The 21661-nt window shown below is 45.9% G+C and overlaps 1 protein-coding gene across 1 annotated transcript in view; it reads right to left on the reverse strand.

The window, feature by feature from the left end:
* The window catches only part of LOC112236362 (attractin), a 210999-nt gene extending 189656 nt beyond the window's left edge, over positions 1-21343 (reverse strand). The window contains 3 exon segments of the mRNA XM_042330405.1: positions 3995-4108; positions 6953-7036; positions 20854-21343. Of these exon segments, the coding sequence (XP_042186339.1) occupies positions 3995-4108; positions 6953-7036; positions 20854-21107 (452 nt within the window). The 5' untranslated portion in view covers positions 21108-21343.
* Between the last annotated feature and the right edge of the window lie 318 nt (positions 21344-21661).

The raw sequence follows: 21661 nt of genomic DNA on the forward strand, positions 1-21661 counted from the left end.
ACCACCACCTACAATCACCACCACCTACAATCACCACCACCTACAATCACCACCATCACCTCCATCTACAATAACCACCACCACCGTCTACAATCACCACCACCACCACCACCTACAATCACCACCACCACCACCACCACCATCTACAATCACCACCACCTACAATCACCACCACCACCACCGTCTACAATCACCACCACCACCACCACCTACAATCACCACCACCACCACCGTCTACAATCACCACCACCACCAACGTCTACAATCACCACCACCTACAATCACCACCACCTACAATCACCACCACCACCACCATCACCACCACCTCCATCTACAATAACCACCACCACCGTCTACAATCACCACCACCTACAATCAACACCACCACCTACAATCAACACCATCACCATCTACAATAACCATCACCACCACCTACAATCAACACCGTCTACAATCACCACCATCACCACCATCTACAATCACCACCATCACCACCACCATCTACAATCAACACCGTCTACAATCACCACCACCACCACCATCTACAATCACCACCATCACCACCACCTCCATCTACAATAACCACCACCACCACTGTCTACAATCACCACCATCACCACCACCTCCATCTACAATAACCACCACCACCACCGTCTACAATCACCACCACCTACAATCAACACCATCACCATCTACAATAACCATCACCACCACCTACAATCAACACTGTCTACAATCACCACCATCACCACCACCTCCATCTACAATAACCACCACCACCGTCTACAATCAACACCATCACCACCACCTACAATCACCACCACCACCACCGTCTACAATCAACACCATCACCACCACCTATAATCAACACCATCACCTACAATCAACACCACCGTCTACAATCAACACCACCACCACCACCACCTACAATCAACACCACCACCGTCTACAATCACCACCACCTACAATCAACACCACCACCAACGTCTACAATCACCACCACCACCACCTACAATCACCACCACCACCTACAATCAACACCATCACCACCACCTACAATCAACACCACCACCAACGTCTACAATCACCACCACCACCACTGTCTACAATCACTACCACCTACAATCACCACCACCACCACCGTCTACAATCACCACCATCACCACCACCACCTACAATCACCACCACCTACAATCACCACCACCACCACCACCTACAATCAACACCACCACCAACGTCTACAATCACCACCAACGTCTACAATCACCACCACCACCACCACCACCGTCTACAATCACCACCACCTACAATCACCACCACCACCACCACCTACAATCACAACCACCACCTACAATCAACACCATCACCACCACCTACAATCAACACCACCACCAACGTCTACAATCACCACCACCACCACTGTCTACAATCACTACCACCTACAATCACCACCACCACCACCACCGTCTACAATCACCACCACCTACAATCACCACCACCACCGTCTACAATCACCACCACCTACAATCAACACCATCACCACCACCTACAATCACCACCACCACCACCGTCTACAATCACCACCACCTACAATCAACACCACCACCAACGTCTACAATCACCACCACCACCACCACCGTCTACAATCACCACCACCTACAATCACCACCACCACCACCACCTACAATCACCACCACCACCGTCTACAATCACCACCACCTACAATCACCACCACCACCACCTACAATCACCACCACCTACAATCACCACCACCACCACCTACAATCACCACCACCACCACCTACAATCACCACCACCACCATCTACAATCACCACCACCACCGTCTACAATCACCACCACCTACAATCACCACCACCACCACCGTCTACAATCACCACCACCACCACCACCACCTACAATCACCACCACCACCACCACCATCTACAATCACCACCACCTACAATCACCACCACCACCACCTACAATCACCACCACCACCACCACCTACAATCACCACCACCACCACCATCTACAATCACCACCACCACCACCTACAATCACCACCACCACCACCACCATCTACAATCACCACCACCTACAATCACCACCACCACCACCTACAATCACCACCACCACCACCACCACCTACAATCACCACCACCACCATCTACAATCACCACCACCTACAATCACCACCACCACCACCGTCTACAATCACCACTACCACCACCACCACCTACAATCACCACCACCACCGTCTACAATCACCACCACCACCAACGTCTACAATCACCACCACCTACAATCACCACCACCTACAATCACCACCACCTACAATCACCACCACCTACAATCACCACCACCTACAATCACCACCACCACCACCTACAAATCACCACCACCACCACCACCTACAAATCACCACCACCACCACCACCACCTACAAATCACCACCACCACCTACAATCACCACCACCACCACCTACAATCACCACCACCACCACCTACAATCACCACCACCACCACCTACAATCACCACCACCACCACCTACAATCACCACCACCACCACCTACAATCACCACCACCGTCTACAATCACCACCACCACCGTCTACAATCACCACCACCTACAATCAACACCATCACCACCACCTACAATCACCACCACCACCGTCTACAATCACCACCGTCTACAATCACCACCACCTACAATCACCACCACCTACAATCACCACCACCTACAATCACCACCACCTACAAATCACCACCACCACCACCTACAAATCACCACCACCACCACCACCTACAATCACCACCACCACCACCACCTACAATCACCACCACCACCACCTACAATCACCACCACCTACAATCACCACCACCACCACCTACAAATCACCACCACCACCACCACCACCTACAATCACCACCACCACCTACAATCACCACCACCACCTACAATCACCACCACCTACAATCACCACCACCTTCAATCACCACCACCTACAATCACCACCACCACCACCACCACCACCTACAAATCACCACCACCACCTACAAATCACCACCACCACCACCACCTACAATCACCACCACCACCACCACCACCACCTACAATCACCACCACCGTCTACAATCACCACCACCACCACCGTCTACAATCAACACCACCACCACCTACAATAAACACCACCACCACCACCTACAATCAACACCACCACCACCACCGTCTACAATCACCACCACCACCACCTACAATAACCACCACCACCACCTACAATCACCACCACCTACAATCACCACCACCACCACCACCACCACCGTCTACAATCAACACCATCTACAATAACCATCACCACCACCTACAATCAACACTGTCTACAATCACCACCAACGTCTACAATCACCACCACCACCACCTACAATCAACACCACCACCACCTACAATCAACACCACCACCACCACCAATCAACACCACCACCACCACCGTCTACAATCAACACCATCTACAATAACCATCACCACCACCTACAATCAACACCGTCTACAATCACCACCAACGTCTACAATCACCACCACCACCACCGTCTACAATCACCACCACCACCACCTACAATCAACACCGTCTACAATCACCACCAACGTCTACAATCAACACCACCACCACCGTCTACAATCAACACCATCTACAATAACCATCACCACCACCTACAATCAACACCACCACCTCCATCTACAATCACCACCTCCATCTACAATCACCACCTCCATCTACAATCACCACCTCCATCTACAATCACCACCTCCATCTACAATCACCACCTCCATCTACAATCACCACCTCCATCTACAATCACCACCTCCATCTACAATCACCACCTCCATCTACAATCACCACCTCCATCTACAATCACCACCTCCATCTACAATCACCACCTCCATCTACAATCACCACCTCCATCTACAATCACCATCGTCCTCCCTGTACCCACCTGAAGGCAGCCAGTAGAGGAGTGTAGATAGAGTCCCCATCGTACACATACAGGTGGTCCCAGCTGCACTCTGTAGCAAAGTGGTCCAACCTCAGTCTGAGGATGCTGTTGGGCCTGCAGGACAGAACACAGTCAGGCCTTTGGTTGGAAAAAAAACTATTAGCCTTTAGTTCAACTAATTATGGATAACCTCAGGTCTAGGAGACACTGTTAAGATAAATATGGATAACCTCAGGTCTAGGAGACACTGTTAAGATAAATATGGATATGGTTGAAGTTCAGCAGAGCAGAAAACCCACAAGTGTTCAAAATGTTGTCACTGTAAAAACTCATGGAACACTTGGCAATGCTTGTAAAAAAAATCAATTCAACGTCTCTTCACCTCTGGAATAATTTACATGTTCACAAATATCATCATTTAGAGGCAGAAGGGTCAAAGAGAATGGTTCTCGGGAAAGAGGAACTTGTCCATATATGGTCACGGATATGTTGTCTATTAAAACCACAATCATGTCCTTCTGTCTCAGCACCAGATGCCCAGTGCTGAAGGTCAGTAGAGTTGTACTAGAAGACTGTCTCCCAAATGGCCCACAATTCTCTATATAATGAACTACTTTAGACCAGAGCACTATTAGAGCCCTATGGGTCCTGGTCAAAGAGCCCTATGGGTCCTGGTCAATGTGACCTATTAGAGCCCTATTGGTCCTGGTCAAAGAGCCCTATTAGAGCCCTATGGGTCCTGGTCAAAGTGCCCTATTAGAGCCCTATGGGTCCTGGTTAAGGTGCCCTATTAGAGCCCTATGGGTCCTGGTCAAAGAGCCCTATTAGAGCCCTATGGGTCCTGGTCACAGTGCCCTATTAGAGCGCTATGGGTCCTGGTCAATGTGCCCTATTAGAGCCCTATGGGTCCTGGTCAAAGAGCCCTATTAGAGCCCTATGGGTCCTGGTCAAAGTGCCCTATTAGAGCCCTATGGGTCCTGGTTAAGGTGCCCTATTAGAGCCCTATGGGTCCTGGTCAAAGAGCCCTATGGGTCCTAGTCAAAGTGCCCTATTAGAGCCCTATGGGTCCTGGTCAAAGTGCCCTATTAGAGCCCTATGGGTCCTGGTCAAAGTGCCCTATTAGAGCCCTATGGGTCCTGGTTAAATAGCCCTATGGGTCCTGGTCAAAGAGCCCTATTAGAGCCCTATGGGTCCTGGTCAAATAGCCCTATTAGAGCCCTATGGGTCCTAGTCAAAGTGCCCTATTAGAGCCCTATGGATCCTAGTCACAGAGCCCTATGTGTCCTGGTCAAAGTGCCCTATTAGAGCCCTATGTGTCCTGGTCAAAGTGCCCTATTAGAGCCCTATGGGTCCTGGTCAAAGTGCCCTATTAGAGCCCTATGTGTCCTGGTCAAAGTGCCCTATTAGAGCCCTATGGGTCCTGGTCAAAGTGCCCTATTAGAGCCCTATGTGTCCTGGTCAAAGTGCCCTATTAGAGCCCTATGGGTCCTGGTCAAAGTGCCCTATTAGAGCCCTATGGGTCCTGGTCAAAGTGCCCTATTAGAGCCCTATGGGTCCTGGTCAAAGTGCCCTATTAGAGCCATATGGGTCCTGGTCAAAGAGCCCTATTAGAGCCCTGATAACTGTGTGCCCTGATAACTGTGTGCCCTGATAACTGTGTGCCCTGATAACTGTGTGCCCTGATAACTGTGTGCCCTGCACGCTTAATGTAAATGAAACATCTCTATTTGCATAGAGAATGAACTGGCAAAAACAGTTAACACAAACATCACTGCATATTATGAAGCTTAGCTTATCACTTGGTATACCTTTCAGTTAATAAATAGCAACATATTTTTGGTTGATCTTTAAGAGAAGCTTGGCTATATACACTCAGTTTATTAGGTACACCCATCTAGTACTGGGTCGGTGCCCCCTAAGCCTCCAGAACAGTACCGGGTCGCCCCCCTTGGCCTCCAGAACAGTACCGGGTCGCCCCCTTGGCCTCCAGAACAGCACCGGGTCGGCCACCCCCTTGGCCTCCAGAACAGCACCGGGTCGGCCACCCCCTTGGCCTCCAGAACAGCACCGGGTCGGCCACCCCCTTGGCCTCCAGAACAGCACCGGGTCGGCCACCCCCTTGGCCTCCAGAACAGCCTGATTTGTTCAGGGATGGAAACGTTGCTCAAATGGTATCAAGGGACCTAATGTGTGCCAGAAAAATATTCTCCACAGCATTACACCACCAGCCTGTACCGTTGACACCAGGCAGGATGGGGCCATATCCTGACTCTGCCATCCGCATGGAACCAGGATTCGTGGCACCAGGTGACGTTTTGCCACTCCTCAGTTGTCCATCGTGTGCCCAATGGAGCCGCTTCTTCGAGCTGATAGGAGTGGAACCCGGTGTGGTCGTCTACTGCAATAGCCCATCTATGACAAGGACCAACGAGTTGTGCTCCGAGATGCTGTTCTGCACACTGTTGTACTGCACCATTATTTGTCTGTTTGTGCCTGTCAGCCTGCACCATTCTGCCATTCTCCTTGGACTTCTCTCATCAACGAGATGTCTTCACCCACAGGACTGCTGCTGACTGGATGTGTTTTGTTTGTCACACCATTCTCTGTAAAACACCTAGATACTGTTGGGTGTGAAAAGCCCAGTAGTGCAGCGGTTTCTGAGATACTGGAACCGGCGTGCCCGGCACCGACAATTATACCACGCTCAGAGTCTCTTAGGTCACTTGTTTTGCTCATTCTAACGGTCAATCAAACGGTAACGGAATACTTGGATGGCCGTCTGCCTGCTTTATATAGCAAGCCACAGCCACGCGACTCACCGTCTGTAGGAGCCAACCATTTGGGTGAACAGGGTGGTGTACCTAATAAACTGACACTGACTGTAGATTGGGCTTTCAGTGACATTGTGCAGGGTACAGGCATGCTGTTGTTGTGCTATTAGTCTAAAGTTAAACTGACGTTCCCTCAATGAGCCAGGTGCACTTGGTCTTGTACTTGTAGTTCCCTGGTCCGTCTGTCAGGAACCCTGAGGGACCAGTCAGCCTATAGGAGAGAGAAGAGGTCAAAGGTCAGACCAGTCAACCAATAGGAGAGCGAGAAAGGGTCAGAGGTTAGCCTATAGGAGAGGACAGATCAGTCAGATCAGTTTCCGACTTTGCAACCTTACTATAGACAGAGGACGGTTGAAGAGTTAAATGACAACATCCACATTTAATGACAGCTCACACAATCTACCATAATGTTTTAGTGTGACTGTCCTTGCCAGTCACAAAGCCAGATGGCTGATCAATGAACAGGGACAGAGAGGGACAGAGAGGGACAGAGAAGGACCTACAGGGACAGAGAGGGACAGAGAGGGACCTACAGGGACATACAGGGACAGAGAGGGACAGAGAGGGATGTATGCTGAGCTGTTCTTTAACCAGGAAATACCTTTATTTACTCCTGTTATGGTCGGTATGTTCTTCCAAAAAAAAGGAACCTCCAATCTATTGAGCTGTTGTAGACTTCCGACCTGTTCGTGTCAGTAATGAGTGATTGTTATCGTTACAAGCTATGGTTAGGCTACTCATTGTGTACAATTCCTCGTGCTATCATTTTTCCCTCTCTCTGCATTGTTGGGAAAGGCCAGTAAGTCAACATCTCACTGTTCGTCTACACTGGTTGTTTACCAAGCAGGTGCCAGATAATATTTGGAGGTGCTGGATAGGCATGTATTCGACTTACCATCATAAGAGGAGAAGTAAATGAAGGTAGTTGCTTAAAATTCCAGATTTTGTGAGTAACAAACTTATTTTGACATTAGAAAGCTGTTTGTTTTTGCATGGTTTTTGATCGACTACCTCATCTCTGTACCCCACACATACAATTATGTAAGGTCCCTCAGTCGAGCAAGGAGGTTTTCCAATGCCTTACAACAACAAAAAAGCAGACATTGAATATCCTTTGAGCATGGTGAAGTTATTAATTACATTTTGGATGGTGTATCAATACACACAGTCATTACAAAGAAACAGGCGTCCTTCCTAACCGAGTTACCGGAGTGGAAAGAAACCCCTCGGGGATTTCATCATGAGGCCAATGGTGACTTTAAAACAGTTACAGAGTTGAATGGCTGTGATAGGAGAAAACTGGAGATAGGTCATATTGTGGAGTAACTATTTGACTGACTAAAAAGAAGAATACAAATATTCCAAAACATGTATTCTGTTTGCAACACGACACCAAAGTAATACTGCAAACAAATGTGGTAAAGCAGTTCACTTTTTGTCCTGAATACAAAGTGTTTTGTTTTGGGCAAATCCAATACATCACGGAGTACCACTCTTCATATTTTCAAGCATAGTGGTGGCTGCATCATGTTATGGGTATGCTTGTAGAAAAAATTACAGAGCTAAGCACAGGCAAAATCCTAGAGGAAACCTGGTTCAGTCAGCTTTCCACCAGACACTGGGAGATGAATTCACCTTTCAGCAGGACAATAACCTGAAACACAAGGCCAAATCTACATTGGAGTTGCTTACCAAGAAGACAGTGAAAGTTCCTGAGTGTCCGAGTTACATTTTTAACTTAAATCTACTTGAAAAACGTAGCTCTTACTCCGAATGCAAAAAAACTGTTGAATTGAAGATTTTACACGGCCCTATTGTCTAACAAAGAATTCCTTCTAATTTATTTCGACCAACAGATGTATTCATTCAAATTAATAAAAATGATGACACCTCCCCCTCTCTTCTTTGGGAGACTTTCAACGCTGTATTACGAGGAAAGATCATTTCTTACAATGCTCATTATGTCAGGAACTGGTGGACTCAATCCTGGCAATAGACCGCCAATATTCAACTTCACCATCCCATTAATTATACGCAGAGGCTGAAACTTCAAACTCAATTAATCTGCTTTCCACTGATGAAGCAGAGTTTCTATTGCAACGAACAAGGGGGACGTACTACGAATATGGTGACAAGACCAGCCACCTATTGGCACACCAACTTAAATGCCATGTCAGCATCTTATCTCTCAGGTCTATGACTCTTCCCGTAATCTTACAAGTGATCCCTCTAATATTAATTCAACTAACCTCTACAAATCTGAACGCCCATCAGATAATACGGCTGTGGACAACTTTTTAGATAACGTGGATTTCTCATCCATTGATATGGACATGAGTAAAGTTCTGGATAACACTCTGCATCAAGATGACATAACAAAGGGTCTAAAGTTAATGCAAAGTGGCAAGGCCCCAGGCTCTGATGGCAAGGCCCCAGGCTCTGATGGCAAGGCCCCAGGCTCTGATGGCAAGGCCCCAGGCTCTGATGGCAAGGCCCCAGGCCGTGATGGCAAAGCCCCAGGCCGTGATGGCAAGGGCCCAGGCCCTGATGGCAAGGGCCCAGGCCCTGATGGCAAGGCCCCGGGCCCTGATGGCAAGGCCCCGGGCCCTGATGGCAAGGCCCCGGGCCCTGATGGCAAGGCCCCGGGCCCTGATGGCAAGGCCCCAGGCTGTGATGGCAAGGCCCCAGGCTGTGATGGCAAGGCCCCAGGCTGTGATGGCAAGGCCCCAGGCTGTGATGGCAAGGCCCCAGGCTGTGATGGCAAGGCCCCAGGCTGTGATGGCAAGGCCCCAGGCCCTGATGGCTTCCCAGTCAATTTGTATAAACAAATTCTCAGATCAACCCGCAGCGTTACTATTAGATATGTTCACCGACGCGTTATCACGTGGGTCTCTCCCCCTGACGCTAACCCTAGCCTCCATCTCACTTCTACTTAAGATAAAGATACAGCGGAATGTGGTGGATATCGGCCCGTTTCACTTTTGAACGCTGATGTTAAACTATTAGTTAAGGTTCTAGAATACCGGTTGGAACCTTCAGGGTGTCATATCTGATGGTCAAACGGGTTTCATCAAAGAGGCGACAACTGGCTTCCAAAGTACGCCTGCTTTTGAATATTATACTCTCTCCTATCTCTCCAGACCTCAGAATTGTTGTTTCTCTTGATGCAGAGAAGTCTTTCGCCTGGGTGGAGTGGGATTATTTATTTTAAGATTTGGTTTTGGGTCCAATTTCATATCATGGATTCATCTGCTCTATTCTGCTCCTACGGCTAGCGTCCACAAGAACTATCAACATTCAAAATACTTCACCCTCTCCAGAGGGACCCGCCAAGGGTGCTCTCTGTCCCTGCTCCTTTTTTCTTTTGATAAAGAACTGCTCTCCTTGGCCTTAAAATTATCACCATCAATTACTGGAATCCACTGAGGTGGTGAAGAGCACAAAGTGACACTATGCAGATGATCTACTATTATTTAAGTGTGAATATAACACACTCTCTGGCTACCCTCCATAAAACAAACTTTGCAAGCCTAGTCATACGAGTTAAAGTAGGATTACAATGCTGGGATAGTCTGCCTCTTTAGCTGGCAGAATCCAATCTGTTAAAATTAACATTTTACCAAGGCTTCTATACCTTTTTCAACATCTTCCGATCTTTCTACCAAAATTTTAAAAATTAGCAAGTTTGATAGGCTCATCAGTCATTATCTGGGCAGGCAAATCACCTAGGATACGTAGAGCAATACTTCAAAAGGAGACGAGATGGAGGATTGGCACTTCCAAATGTACTGCTTCACTATTGGGCAGCCAATATTCAAAAGATTATGGTCTGGTGTAATGCTCCAGGGACCAACTGCTGCTTATAAGATGTGCACACCTGCCAATCATCCTCCTTTCTGCTCTTGCCTGTGCCCCAATGTCCCACTGTCCCTGTGCCCCACTGTCCCTGTGCCCCACTGTCCCTGTGTCTTTCAGAGTATACTGGAAACCGCATTGTGCTCTCTGCTCTGAAGATCTGGAGATAATTTGGTCAACATGTTAGACTTTCTGTCCCTTCTCTTCTAAGCCCTCTGTATCGACCACCTATTTTTACCCTCCAAACTCCACCAGGCTTTTGTTTTGTGGCGTGAGAGAGGTTTGGTTTGTTTCAAAGATGTATTTTTAGATGGGAAGTTTGTCAGTTTTAATGATCTTGTTGCTAAATCTAATCTGGCTCATAATCTTTTCTGCTATATTCAAGCAAGTAACTTTGTTCACTCTCATTAGCTGCCTAGAGATTTTGTCCCTCCCGTGGAATCGGCAAGGTCTGATTTCTAGATTATATGACATTATGCTGTCCTCTGAACCCTCTCCAATAAACAAAATCAAGACAGACTGAGTTAGTGAACCTGAACTTGATTTTACAGATGACTGGAGGGAGGAGGACTTTACAGATGACTGGCAGGAGGAGGACTTTACAGATGACTGGAGGGAGGAGGCTTTACAGATGACTGGCGGGAGGAGGACTTTACAGATGACTGGAGGGAGGAGGACTTTACAGATGACTGGAGGGAGGAGGCTTTACAGATGACTGGAGGGAGGAGGACTTTACAGATGACTGGAGGGAGGAGGCTTTACAGATGACTGGAGGGAGGAGGACTTTACAGATGACTGGAGGGAGGAGGACTTTACAGATGACTGGAGGGAGGAGGACTTTACAGATGACTGGAGGGAGGAGGCTTTACAGATGACTGGAGGGAGGAGGACTTTACAGATGACTGGAGGGAGGAGGCTTTACAGATGACTGGAGGGAGGAGGACTTTACAGATGACTGGAGGGAGGAGGCTTTACAGATGACTGGAGGGAGGAGGACTTTACAGATGACTGGAGGGAGGAGGACTTTACAGATGACTGGAGGGAGGAGGACTTTACAGATGACTGGAGGGAGGAGGACTTTACAGATGACTGGAGGGAGGAGGCTTTACAGATGACTGGAGGGAGGAGGACTTTACAGATGACTGGAGGGAGGAGGCCTTACAGATGACTGGAGGGAGGAGGCCTTACAGATGACTGGAGGGAGGAGGAATTTACAGATGACTGGAGGGAGGAGGCCTTACAGATGACTGGAGGGAGGAGGCCTTACAGATGACTGGAGGGAGGAGGCCTTACAGATGACTGGAGGGAGGAGGAATTTACAGATGACTGGAGGGAGGAGGCCTTACAGATGACTGGAGGGAGGAGGCCTTACAGATGACTGGAGGGAGGAGGACTTTACAGATGACTGGCGAGAGGAGGACTTTACAGATGACTGACGAGAGGAGGACTTTACAGATGACTGGCGGGAGGAGGACTTTACAGATGACTGGAGGGAGGAAGACTTTACAGATGACTGGCGGGAGGAGGCTTTACAGATGACTGGAGGGAGGAGGCTTTACAGATGACTGGAGGGAGGAGGCTTTACAGATGACTGGAGGGAGGAGGCTTTACAGATGACTGGAGGGAGGAGGCTTTACAGATGACTGGAGGGAGGAGGCTTTACAGATGACTGGAGGGAGGAGGCTTTACAGATGACTGGAGGGAGGAGGAATTTACAGATGACTGGCGGGAGGAGGACTTTACAGATGACTGGAGGGAGGAGGCTTTACAGATGACTGGAGGGAGGAGGACTTTACAGATGACTGGAGGGAGGAGGACTTTACAGATGACTGGAGGGAGGAGGACTTTACAGATGACTGGAGGGAGGAGGACTTTACAGATGACTGGAGGGAGGAGGACTTTACAGATGACTGGAGGGAGGAGGCTTTACAGATGACTGGAGGGAGGAGGCTTTACAGATGACTGGAGGGAGGAGGCTTTACAGATGACTGGCAGGAGGAGGCTTTACAGATGACTGGAGGGAGGAGGACTTTACAGATGACTGGCAGGAGGAGGCTTTACAGATGACTGGAGGGAGGAGGCTTTACAGATGACTGGAGGGAGGAGGACTTTACAGATGACTGGAGGGAGGAGGACTTTACAGATGACTGGAGGGAGGAGGACTTTACAGATGACTGGCGGGAGGAGGACTTTACAGATGACTGGAGGGAGGAGGCTTTACAGATGACTGGAGGGAGGAGGACTTTACAGATGACTGGAGGGAGGAGGACTTTACAGATGACTGGCAGGAGGAGCACTTTACAGATGACTGGAGGGAGGAGGACTTTACAGATGACTGGAGGGAGGAGGACTTTACAGATGACTGGAGGGAGGAGGACTTTACAGATGACTGGAGGGAGGAGGACTTTACAGATGACTGGAGGGAGGAGGCTTTACAGATGACTGGAGGGAGGAGGCCTTACAGATGACTGGCGGGAGGAGGCTTTACAGATGACTGGAGGGAGGAGGACTTTACAGATGACTGGAGGGAGGAGGACTTTACAGATGACTGGAGGGAGGAGGCCTTACAGATGACTGGAGGGAGGAGGCTTTACAGATGACTGGAGGGAGGAGGCTTTACAGATGACTGGAGGGAGGAGGACTTTACAGATGACTGGAGGGAGGAGGACTTTACAGATGACTGGAGGGAGGAGGCTTTACAGATGACTGGAGGGAGGAGGACTTTACAGATGACTGGAGGGAGGAGGCTTTACAGATGACTGGAGGGAGGAGGCTTTACAGATGACTGGAGGGAGGAGGACTTTACAGATGACTGGAGGGAGGAGGCTTTACAGATGACTGGAGGGAGGAGGCTTTACAGATGACTGGAGGGAGGAGGACTTTACAGATGACTGGAGGGAGGAGGACTTTACAGATGACTGGAGGGAGGAGGACTTTACAGATGACTGGAGGGAGGAGGACTTTACAGATGACTGGAGGGAGGAGGACTTTACAGATGACTGGAGGGAGGAGGACTTTACAGATGACTGGAGGGAGGAGGACTTTACAGATGACTGGAGGGAGGAGGACTTTACAGATGACTGGAGGGAGGAGGACTTTACAGATGACTGGAGGGAGGAGGACTTTACAGATGACTGGAGGGAGGAGGACTTTACAGATGACTCGCGGGAGGAGGACTTTAGGGTTAACTCCACATCATGTGCTCAGTTAGGTTTAATTCAGGTCAAAGTCTTGCACAGAATTCACACAACCAAAGAAAAACGTAGTAAATTCTTCCCAGACACAAATGACATGTGATAGATGTTTATTCACTCCGGCAGACGACACCCACATGTTTTATTTGTGTTCTAAACTGTCTGAGTATTGGACATCCTTTTTTAATACTCTCTCTAGATATTGACCTGCAGCCTCGTCCTCTAATGGCCATATTTGGAGTTCCACCTTCATTGACTCGTCTCACTAAAAGTAAAGCGGACATTGTAACGTTTGCTTCCCTTATAGCCTGCCGGCACAACTGGAAATCCTTCAAATCTCCCACTGCATCATCCTGGTTGAAAGATCTGTGTTTTCTACACTCAGAAAAAAATATACTTTGAGAGGCTCTACGGATAACTTTAACTTGAGATGCTTTGAGAGGCTCTACGGATAACTTTAACTTGAGATGCTTTGAGAGGCTCTACGGATAACTTTAACTTGAGATGCTTTGAGAGGCTCTACGGATAACTTTAACTTGAGATGCTTTGAGAGGCTCTACGGATAACTTTAACTTGAGATGCTTTGAGAGGCTCTACGGATAACTTTAACTTGAGATGCTTTGAGAGGCTCTACGGATAACTTTAACTTGAGATGCTTTGAGAGGCTCTACGGATAACTTTAACTTGAGATGCTTTGAGAGGCTCTACGGATAACTTTAACTTGAGATGCTTTGAGAGGCTCTACGGATAACTTTAACTTGAGATGCTTTGAGAGGCTCTACGGATAACTTTAACTTGAGATGCTTTGAGAGGCTCTACGGATAACTTTAACTTGAGATGCTTTGAGAGGCTCTAGGGATAACTTTAACTTGAGATGCTTTGAGAGGCTCTAGGGATAACTTTAACTTGAGATGCTTTGAGAGGCTCTAGGGATAACTTTAACTTGAGATGCTTTGAGAGGCTCTAGGGATAACTTTAACTTGAGATGCTTTGAGAGGCTCTAGGGATAACTTTAACTTGAGATGCTTTGAGAGGCTATAGGGATAACTTTAACTTGAGATGCTTTGAGAGGCTCTAGGGATAACTTTAACTTGAGATGCTTTGAGAGGCTCTAGGGATAACTTTAACTTGAGATGCTTTGAGAGGCTCTAGGGATAACTTTAACTTGAGATGCTTTGAGAGGCTCTACGGATAACTTTAACTTGAGATGCTTTGAGAGGCTCTACGGATAACTTTAACTTGAGATGCTTTGAGAGGCTCTAGGGATAACTTTAACTTGAGATGCTTTGAGAGGCTCTAGGGATAACTTTAACTTGAGATGCTTTGAGAGGCTCTAGGGATAACTTTAACTTGAGATGCTTTGAGAGGCTCTAGGGATAACTTTAACTTGAGATGCTTTGAGAGGCTCTAGGGATAACTTTAACTTGAGATGCTTTGAGAGGCTCTAGGGATAACTTTAACTTGAGATGCTTTGAGAGGCTCTACGGATAACTTTAACTTGAGATGCTTTGAGAGGCTCTACGGATAACTTTAACTTGAGATGCTTTGAGAGGCTCTACGGATAACTTTAACTTGAGATGCTTTGAGAGGCTCTACGGATAACTTTAACTTGAGATGCTTTGAGAGGCTCTACGGATAACTTTAACTTGAGATGCTTTGAGAGGCTCTACGGATAACTTTAACTTGAGATGCTTTGAGAGGCTCTACGGATAACTTTAACTTGAGATGCTTTGAGAGGCTCTACGGATAACTTTAACTTGAGATGCTTTGAGAGGCTCTACGGATAACTTTAACTTGAGATGCTTTGAGAGGCTCTACGGATAACTTTAACTTGAGATGCTTTGAGAGGCTCTACGGATAACTTTAACTTGAGATGCTTTGAGAGGCTCTACGGATAACTTTAACTTGAGATGCTTTGAGAGGCTCTACGGATAACTTTAACTTGAGATGCTTTGAGAGGCTCTACGGATAACTTTAACTTGAGATGCTTTGAGAGGCTCTTACGGATAACTTTAACTTGAGATGCTTTGAGAGGCTCTACGGATAACTTTAACTTGAGATGCTTTGAGAGGCTCTAGGGATAACTTTAACTTGAGATGCTTTGAGAGGCTCTACGGATAACTTTAACTTGAGATGCTTTGAGAGGCTCTACGGATAACTTTAACTTGAGATGCTTTGAGAGGCTCTAGGGATAACTTTAACTTGAGATGCTTTGAGAGGCTCTACGGATAACTTTAACTTGAGATGCTTTGAGAGGCTCTAGGGATAACTTTAACTTGAGATGCTTTGAGAGGCTCTAGGGATAACTTTAACTTGAGATGCTTTGAGAGGCTCTAGGGATAACTTTAACTTGAGATGCTTTGAGAGGCTCTAGGGATAACTTTAACTTGAGATGCTTTGAGAGGCTCTACGGATAACTTTAACTTGAGATGCTTTGAGAGGCTCTAGGGATAACTTTAACTTGAGATGCTTTGAGAGGCTCTACGGATAACTTTAACTTGAGATGCTTTGAGAGGCTCTACGGATAACTTTAACTTGAGATGCTTTGAGAGGCTCTAGGGATAACTTTAACTTGAGATGCTTTGAGAGGCTCTAGGGATAACTTTAACTTGAGATGCTTTGAGAGGCTCTACGGATAACTTTAACTTGAGATGCTTTGAGAGGCTCTAGGGATAACTTTAACTTGAGATGCTTTGAGAGGCTCTAGGGATAACTTTAACTTGAGATGCTTTGAGAGGCTCTACGGATAACTTTAACTTGAGATGCTTTGAGAGGCTCTACGGATAACTTTAACTTGAGATGCTTTGAGAGGCTCTACGGATAACTTTAACTTGAGATGCTTTGAGAGGCTCTAGGGATAACTTTAACTTGAGATGCTTTGAGAGGCTCTACGGATAACTTTAACTTGAGATGCTTTGAGAGGCTCTAGGGATAACTTTAACTTGAGATGCTTTGAGAGGCTCTAGGGATAACTTTAACTTGAGATGCTTTGAGAGGCTCTAGGGATAACTTTAACTTGAGATGCTTTGAGAGGCTCTACGGATAACTTTAACTTGAGATGCTTTGAGAGGCTCTAGGGATAACTTTAACTTGAGATGCTTTGAGAGGCTCTAGGGATAACTTTAACTTGAGATGCTTTGAGAGGCTCTAGGGATAACTTTAACTTGAGATGCTTTGAGAGGCTCTAGGGATAACTTTAACTTGAGATGCTTTGAGAGGCTCTAGGGATAACTTTAACTTGAGATGCTTTGAGAGGCTCTAGGGATAACTTTAACTTGAGATGCTTTGAGAGGCTCTAGGGATAACTTTAACTTGAGATGCTTTGAGAGGCTCTAGGGATAACTTTAACTTGAGATGCTTTGAGAGGCTCTACGGATAACTTTAACTTGAGATGCTTTGAGAGGCTCTAGGGATAACTTTAACTTGAGATGCTTTGAGAGGCTCTAGGGATAACTTTAACTTGAGATGCTTTGAGAGGCTCTACGGATAACTTTAACTTGAGATGCTTTGAGAGGCTCTAGGGATAACTTTAACTTGAGATGCTTTGAGAGGCTCTACGGATAACTTTAACTTGAGATGCTTTGAGAGGCTCTAGGGATAACTTTAACTTGAGATGCTTTGAGAGGCTCTACGGATAACTTTAACTTGAGATGCTTTGAGAGGCTCTAGGGATAACTTTAACTTGAGATGCTTTGAGAGGCTCTAGGGATAACTTTAACTTGAGATGCTTTGAGAGGCTCTACGGATAACTTTAACTTGAGATGCTTTGAGAGGCTCTACGGATAACTTTAACTTGAGATGCTTTGAGAGGCTCTAGGGATAACTTTAACTTGAGATGCTTTGAGAGGCTCTACGGATAACTTTAACTTGAGATGCTTTGAGAGGCTCTAGGGATAACTTTAACTTGAGATGCTTTGAGAGGCTCTAGGGATAACTTTAACTTGAGATGCTTTGAGAGGCTCTACGGATAACTTTAACTTGAGATGCTTTGAGAGGCTCTAGGGATAACTTTAACTTGAGATGCTTTGAGAGGCTCTAGGGATAACTTTAACTTGAGATGCTTTGAGAGGCTCTACGGATAACTTTAACTTGAGATGCTTTGAGAGGCTCTAGGGATAACTTTAACTTGAGATGCTTTGAGAGGCTCTAGGGATAACTTTAACTTGAGATGCTTTGAGAGGCTCTAGGGATAACTTTAACTTGAGATGCTTTGAGAGGCTCTACGGATAACTTTAACTTGAGATGCTTCGAGAGGCTCTAGGGATAACTTTAACTTGAGATGCTTCGAGAGGCTCTAGGGATAACTTTAACTTGAGATGCTTTGAGAGGCTCTAGGGATAACTTTAACTTGAGATGCTTTGAGAGGCTCTAGGGATAACTTTAACTTGAGATGCTTTGAGAGGCTCTAGGGATAACTTTAACTTGAGATGCTTTGAGAGGCTCTACGGATAACTTTAACTTGAGATGCTTTGAGAGGCTCTAGGGATAACTTTAACTTGAGATGCTTTGAGAGGCTCTAGGGATAACTTTAACTTGAGATGCTTTGAGAGGCTCTAGGGATAACTTTAACTTGAGATGCTTTGAGAGGCTCTAGGGATAACTTTAACTTGAGATGCTTTGAGAGGCTCTACGGATAACTTTAACTTGAGATGCTTTGAGAGGCTCTAGGGATAACTTTAACTTGAGATGCTTTGAGAGGCTCTAGGGATAACTTTAACTTGAGATGCTTTGAGAGGCTCTACGGATAACTTTAACTTGAGATGCTTTGAGAGGCTCTACGGATAACTTTAACTTGAGATGCTTTGAGAGGCTCTAGGGATAACTTTAACTTGAGATGCTTTGAGAGGCTCTAGGGATAACTTTAACTTGAGATGCTTTGAGAGGCTCTACGGATAACTTTAACTTGAGATGCTTTGAGAGGCTCTACGGATAACTTTAACTTGAGATGCTTTGAGAGGCTCTACGGATAACTTTAACTTGAGATGCTTTGAGAGGCTCTACGGATAACTTTAACTTGAGATGCTTTGAGAGGCTCTACGGATAACTTTAACTTGAGATGCTTTGAGAGGCTCTACGGATAACTTTAACTTGAGATGCTTTGAGAGGCTCTAGGGATAACTTTAACTTGAGATGGCAGCCTTTCCTTTCCTTTTTTGAATAGTTGCCCTCTAAGTCATTTTGGCCAATGGGATACGGGAGGGTAGAGATAGTATGTTGTGATATTTTTTATAGTGTATGTGTACACATGTATATTTATATATTATCTCCAATTGTAAATTTGTTACAAAAAATTGTAAAATGTATGCTGGTTTTGTTGTTAAAGGGAGGTGTTTCAATAAGTATAGGGGATAAAAGGATGCATCTGTTTGATTTATAATTCTTCATATGTCCAATAAAAATATAGAGAAAAAAATACAATCGAAAACATCTACTTGAATGTCTATGGAGGAACTGAACATGGTTGTCTAGCAATGATCAACAACCAATTTGAAGAATTGTGAAAATAATACAAATAAAAATTTAAAATAAATGGGCAAATGTTGCACAATCCAGGTGTGTTGAAAGCTCTTAGAAACGTACAGCTGTAATCGCTGCCAAAGGTGCTTCTAAAAAGTATTGATTCAGTGGTCAGAGTCAGTTAATAACAGATTCTTATTTACAGTGACGACCTACCAAAAGGCCTCTTGTAGGGACAGGGGCCTGGGATTAAAAATATAAATATAGGGCAAAACACACATCACGACAAGAGAGACACCACAACACTACATAAAGAGAGGCACCACAAAGAGACACCACAACACTACATAAAGAGAGGCACCACAACACTACATAAAGAGAGACACCACAAAGAGGCACCACAACACTACATAGAGACACCACAACACTACATAAAGAGAGACACCACAACACTACATAAGACACCACAAAGAGACACCACAAAGAGACACCACAACACTACATAAAGAGAGGCACCACAACACTACATAAGAGACACCACAACACTACATAAAGAGACACCACAACACTACATAAAGAGACACCACAACACTACATAAAGAGAGGCACCACAACACTACATAAAGAGAGACACCACAACACTACATAAAGAGAGACACCACAACACTACATAAAGAGAGACCTAAGACAACAACATAGCAAGGCAGCAACACAGAACACAGCAACACAGAACACAGCAACACAGAACACAGAACACAGCAACACAGAACACAGCAACACAGAACACAGAACACAGCAACACAGAACACAGCAACACAGAATGGTAGCAACACAACATAGCAGCAGCACAGAACATGGAACAAACATTGTTGGGCACAGACAACAGCAAAGGGCAAGGTGGTAGAGACAGCAATACATCACGCAATATCTCATTTACATGATGTGTCTATTTACATTTTCCATAAATTAGCAAAATATTCCATTTAAAAAAATGAACTGTCATTATATGTAGATGGGTGATAGAAATACTATATGTAATCCATTTTGAGTTCAGGCTGTAACAACATGTGTAGTAAGTCCAGGGGTATGAATACTTTCTGAAGGCTCTGTATGAAACTCTGATAAACTTGAAATAATAGTTTGTAAACTTGATTCAGACAATCTACCATAGTGCAACTTAATATAGACATTTAATTTGAATGTTCAATTAAATTGAAATATATATATTTAAAAATGAATATAATATTCACTCAATTCAGTGTCAAATCAGGAAATACAAGTTCAATTTATGAATTCAATGATTACATTTGTACATATTAGAAATTCAAAAACATTAAATTCAAAGTCCTAGCTAATACAAATTAAAAATGAAGGAAATGAAATACAATTTGTTTTGGCACTGAAATCGCTGCATATTAATGTTGAGACCGAGCGTTGGGACAGGTAACAAGACTCCCCCGTACAGGAGAGGACCTCGTCCAATGACTTATATGTAATGGAAGTCGTAGGCGGCGATTCTCACCTGAACCTTCCTCCGCAGTGTTGGCATTGGTCCCCGACCCAGCCGGGGCTGCACACACAGTTGCCCGTAGACGTGTTGCATTGCCCATTCACGCACGGTTTGTCGCATTCTTTCGCCTCGGTGACAGCGGGCAGTCCAAGGAGCAGCCCGAAAGCCGAGAAAATGAGCAGTGTTTGGAGCATCGAGGCCCGGCCACCAACCTCCACCAGCCCGCTAGTCAGGATGCAGGCCGGTCGCCGTATCGCCCCGTCCATTCTCAAAAAGATGGCTACTGCTCCAAACAGGTCCGTATCACTGGTCCACTTCTGGTCGTGTTTGAATGCGACCGGCCTGGTTTTCAAGCTCCGTGGAAATTTGAGAGGGACACAATTGTTGCTAGAACGAAACCTTCCTATCTCCTTGTTGTGCCTGATTTTAATCTCATTCTTCCATTACATTTTTCCGGTGGCTATGATACCACCGCTGAACATAGCTGCATTTTGACATCCGGAAGTGACATGAGGAGGCGTTTACAGACACACACGGAAATGCGCAACGATTGCAGATGTCACGAGGACATCAATTTTATTATGGGTTTAAAATTCCAATTAAATTGGTTCCAGTGAATGTTTGATCATTTTTATCTAACACATGATTTAATGCATATTTAAACTTTAAAAATGTACCCTCAATTACAGATGATTCTGATTGAATTGCATTCAAAGTGAATTGTTTATTATAAAGGCCCTGCAAGCCCATGGAGCCACAACGCTCTTTCATGGTGAGGTCAGACCACAGAAGACATGAACAGACAACCCTGACTTTAAGC

The sequence above is a fragment of the Oncorhynchus tshawytscha genome, linkage group LG11, assembly GCF_018296145.1.
Source record: "Oncorhynchus tshawytscha isolate Ot180627B linkage group LG11, Otsh_v2.0, whole genome shotgun sequence".
Taxonomy (NCBI): Eukaryota; Metazoa; Chordata; class Actinopteri; order Salmoniformes; family Salmonidae; genus Oncorhynchus; species Oncorhynchus tshawytscha.